This window comes from Prunus dulcis, chromosome 3, assembly GCF_902201215.1.
Source record: "Prunus dulcis chromosome 3, ALMONDv2, whole genome shotgun sequence".
Taxonomy (NCBI): Eukaryota; Viridiplantae; Streptophyta; class Magnoliopsida; order Rosales; family Rosaceae; genus Prunus; species Prunus dulcis.
The window spans coordinates 11,178,071-11,182,827 of NC_047652.1; the positions used below are offsets into that span (position 1 = coordinate 11,178,071).

The window sequence follows — 4,757 nt, forward strand, 5'->3', positions numbered from 1 at the left end:
GATCACCCCTGAAAGTATGCTTCTTGAGATTGTTGGGATTATATGTACCTTCATATTTTCCTAAGCAACTAATGGATGAAGTAAGAATCATCCATGTGAATTGGTTTCTTGAATGCCTAATGTAAACACTATGCTATTAGGGTTTTTGTGATGTTCATATTCTCTTCAAACTTAATGGGTTTTTCATATGATTAAATCGAAGTACTAAGCACACCTAGATTGATTTTATGGGAAGCACGAGTATTGTAGTACTAAACACACACAAAATAGATGATTTGGATTGTTGAAAAAAAAAAAAAAAATACATAGGGTACCCTAAAGAGTGTCCCTTAAATAAATAAAATTATTTTAAAAATCCCAAAAATGAAAGGACTGTATATGTTAATCTTATGTGTAATCCAATCCAAATTCATCTTGGGCATCCAAACAACTAATTAGGAATATGAATCCAATGCCACTATTAATCCTGCCCACCAACTTGGAGTGGCGTGTTTTCTATGTTACTTTACCGCTCATGTTGTAAAGTGGATCGGTTTGTGCATTCTTGACCATGGTGGTCTATTTTGTCTCTAAGCCATTTGGCATTATCACTAAAATAGGAGTAATATGAATTATCGCTAAAATAACCAACGACATTAAAGTATCAAAGAAACAGTTCCTTTTAATAATTATCAATATATAGCACAGTAAAATTTAAAATAACCATCCAAATAACAAATTCAGATAACAAATCCGAATAAAAAGCCTAAAAATATAAATCTAGATAACAAAACAAAGTTATAAGAAAGTTTAGACCATATTATCACTATCCACCACACAATGTATCAATGTTCATAATAAAAATGCAGCTAGCTTCTTTGCAGCTCATAGTTAAGCCATTGAAGCTTGACATTAGGATGTTCCATAGTTGTGAACATTTCTCTCTTTTCTTGACGTAGAAATAACTGAGTTGCAAACAACCACAAAGGGCTCCCAGGACTTGCATCAGGTAAAGAAGAAACTGCCTTCATCACTTCAGTAATGGTGCTACCTTGTGACCCTTTATTAATTAGTGATGTTGTTGTACTCTGAATCATAGTGGTGGAAAATATGCATCATTCATAGACAATCCGATATATTATAGAAAAAATAAAAATAACAACTTGGGGGTTAACATAATTGCTCAACCACTCGGGAAAAAAAACACACATATATAAAAAGTTTGAGAGGATTGAAAACTCTGTAATCTTGCTTTGAAGGGATTGGTAATCCACCTTGTAAAAGAAAGTAAATAGAGTTGAGAGGGATTGAAGTTTTGGCTTGTGAGGATGAAATTCAATTCGTTGAGCATAGAGGCTATATATAAGTGAAAAATATGATTATATATGAGATAAATTTCTAAACCTAACAAGGGTATTAGTGAATTGCAAAAATTTCATTAAAGGGAACAAAGCTTTCAAAATAATTTTTTTTTTTAAATTTATTTAAAATTTCTCCCAAACAATTTTTATTGCTTAACTTTTAAGTCAAGCAAATTTTTGATTGAGGAAACAATAACACCAATCCCAAATGGGGCTTAAAGATGCCAACTTTGTGAAATTTTGTTGAACCAAACTAACCAAAGACAAACCCTAAGGCGAGAAAAGTTTCAGCCGCTGCCCGCTTTAGGCGTGAAATGAATTCAATGTAACATATTTCTCGCTCAAACCGAAAAAAAGAAAAGAAGAAGAAGTAGAAAACAATCAAACGGATGCATAAAAGAAATTTACAACATACATGAGTTAATAAAGGACACTTTTTAAAATAATAAGATATGAAAATTAATTTCATACCTTCAATCTCTCCCCTCGTTCTTTGTTGCGGTTGAAGGGTTGTAAGTGACATCTATTCCACCTAAGCAGCAAACTTCTTGGGAGACATCCAATGTCTCCAGAAATGCATCCATTACGGATTATGAAAATTTTAAGATTTTTCATGGTGGAGAAGCTTTTGAGATTCAAGCATATCTTATCATCTTGGTTGGGAAAATTTGCCACAATGCCTCTGATTCTATTTGTTCCCTAAAATTAAAAAACAAATTCTGATATTGTTACAGAATACGTATATAAAAAAATGTAAGAATTTAAATTCTATTTTTCTTCTACATTTCAAAAATTATAAATGTACTTAACAAATAAGATGTTCTATATATATACAATTACCGTATTATTAGCGAAAACATGATAAACATCTTCATGAAACCACAATCTGCTACGTTGTCCAGGTTCACCAGGCGATTCTTGGCGAACAATGTCCTTACCCATCTCTTCGAGTAAGTTATGCATCAGAATTTGATTTCCTTCAACACTTATGAGTGCCTTTTCTATGAGCACTTCAATGCTATACATTGGGTTGAGGCCACCAGCTACAAGTAGTATTTCTGTCACATCCCTTCTACTTTTACCCTTAAAGAAACATGCAATGTCAAGGAAAACCTCCTTGACAATATAATCCAAGGCATCGTAACTTATTTTGAGAACGTCCTGAATTTTCCTGCTTTTGAAACCATCCAATGCAGCTTCCCATTTATCTATACTTCCACCATATAGATAAGAACCGAGAACTTCCAAGGCCAAAGGCAGGCCTTGAGCATAGCGTATTGCACGTTCTGCAAATTTCACATAATCACCCAAAGGAGGCTCACTTCTTTTGAAGGCATGCCAACAGAAGAGCTCAAGAGCTTCAGGATCATCTAAAATCTTGACCTCATATATTAAATTAACACAATGAGCAGTTAACAGTTGCTTATCTCTTGTTGTTATGATAATTCTACTGCCTACACCAAACCAATCACATGCCCCAACTAACTTGTGTAACTGGTCCATGTCATCCACGTCATCAAGAACCAAGAGAACCTTTCTACAACTCAACCTGTGCTTTATCATCGTGGCCCCTTTATGAACGTTGGCCACCTCCAAATTTCTATCCCTTAGAATCTCAGAAAGAAGATTCTCTTGTAGTTTGGCTAAACCTCTTCTCCGCCATATTGAACATTCTCTAACGCTTTCCAAAAAACAACTACCTTCAAATTCATGGGCAATTGAATTATAAACAGCTTTAGCAATTGTGGTCTTGCCAATTCCACCAGTTCCCCATAACCCTGCCATACGGACGTCTTTTTCGCCCAAATCTAAAAGCTTAAGTATATTTTCTACAGGATGGCACATTCTAACTGGATACTCTGTCACATATAAATATGTACGGTCTATTACTTGCTGTGAAATGCCTTCAATGATGTTTTGCATAAATTTAGATTCAGATTCATGTCTGCCAATTGAAAAGAATATGAAACATATTTAGTAAGGGCAAGGAACATTGTACATACAAAAATAAGTTGCTTTTGACCAGCAATGAATAAATTAACCACTACTGATTCCAATTAAAGTTTGTCAAGAATTGGAATCAAAACTAGTTTTATTTTTAAAATACACGATTTAAAGTAGCTTATATTTTTCAACTACTTGGTAGTATAATTTTTGAAACGGAGAAAATTAATTATTGACATCAAAAAATTATTTTCATTCTACACTTTTAACAAAAAAATTGTAATTAATTTTTATTGGGGATCAAAATGAAGAACTTTCTTCTACACTAACAACCAGAACCAGAGTACAAATATACTTATTACAAACAAAACAAAAGGAAAAGCATTATATAAGGGGGTTAGAAATTTACTCGTCCAAGGTGAACCCTGACAAAGATGCTACTTGTGAAAGAGCTGCCCTCCATTTGTTGACCTTCTGCATATTTTCTTTGTATTTGCACTCCATGTAAGCCAGTGCATCCCCGAAGCTACCTCTCTGATTCCGTACATCTGATGGATTCACCTTGTAAAAAACTGGGATGACCTGTTGTTGTTTTGATTCTTGGCAGTCAAGAATCTTAACAAGTTCATCCAAGCACCAGTTTGAAAAGGCATAGTGTTTAGAGAACACAACCACAGAAATCTTTGATTCTTCAATTGCTGTGAGAAGTGCGCGTGATATTTCTTCTCCTCTTCTGAGATCATCATCATCCCTGAAGGTGTAAATGCCTTGTTTACATAAATCGCTATACAAATGGTCTGTGAAGATGTGGCGCGTGTCTTCGCCGCTGAAGCTCAGAAATACTTGGTATTCCCGTGACTTTGGGAAAGCAGCAGAGGAAGAAGAGGCTCGTTGGTTGGCCATTGAAGCCAACATAATTGTTTCAGTGTTTGGGTGTCATCAGAAAAAAGATGAGTCTTACTTGAAGAGTTTGGGTGTGACCGTGTGAGTGAGCGAAATGTAAAAGGCTTTATCTTTGCTTTGAATCCAATGTGAATTCATGAAATGGTGAGGAAGTGCCGATGAAACTTCCAATCCTCAATTATTGACGCGTTTTGCCTGACACGAGCTGTCAATTACATGTGGGTTTGGTTTTATTTTCCAGTCTTCAATTTATGAAAAGGTGAGGAACTTGCGGGGAAGAGGAGAGAGAGGGGGAAGAAAATAAAAACAAACGGGAGCGGAATGGAGGAAAAAAGGGGACGACCAGCTTTTGGTTTAATCAAAAGCTAGTTGACAATAAAACAACTCTCATACCNAAATGATTAAAGGAAAAAAAATGTAAATTTTTTATTTTGATTTTAAAAAATACAAAATTAAAATTTAATATAATTTATTTTTAAAAGAGTGCTTTTCCCAATAACGTTTTGTAAGCTAAAAGAGTGCTTTTCCCAATAAATTTTTTTTTTTTTTTTTTTTCAAATAACGTTTTGT

General features: G+C 34.4%; 1 protein-coding gene across 2 annotated transcripts; it reads right to left on the minus strand.

Annotated features, from left to right (window-relative positions):
- Positions 1-643: 643 nt before the first annotated feature.
- LOC117623506 (TMV resistance protein N-like) lies at positions 644-4,474 on the minus strand. Of its 2 annotated transcripts, none has more exons than XM_034354517.1 (4): positions 3,694-4,471; positions 2,181-3,285; positions 1,812-2,039; positions 644-1,067 (listed from the first exon to the last, which is right to left on the minus strand). In XM_034354517.1, exons 1-4 carry the CDS (start codon positions 4,197-4,199, stop codon positions 849-851), a joined length of 2,058 nt encoding a protein of 685 aa, XP_034210408.1. In that variant the 5' UTR covers positions 4,200-4,471; the 3' UTR covers positions 644-848. The 2 variants fall into 2 exon arrangements, with proteins under 2 accessions (XP_034210408.1, XP_034210409.1); XM_034354518.1 differs by having other exon boundaries at positions 905-1,030; positions 3,694-4,474.
- Positions 4,475-4,757: the final 283 nt, after the last annotated feature.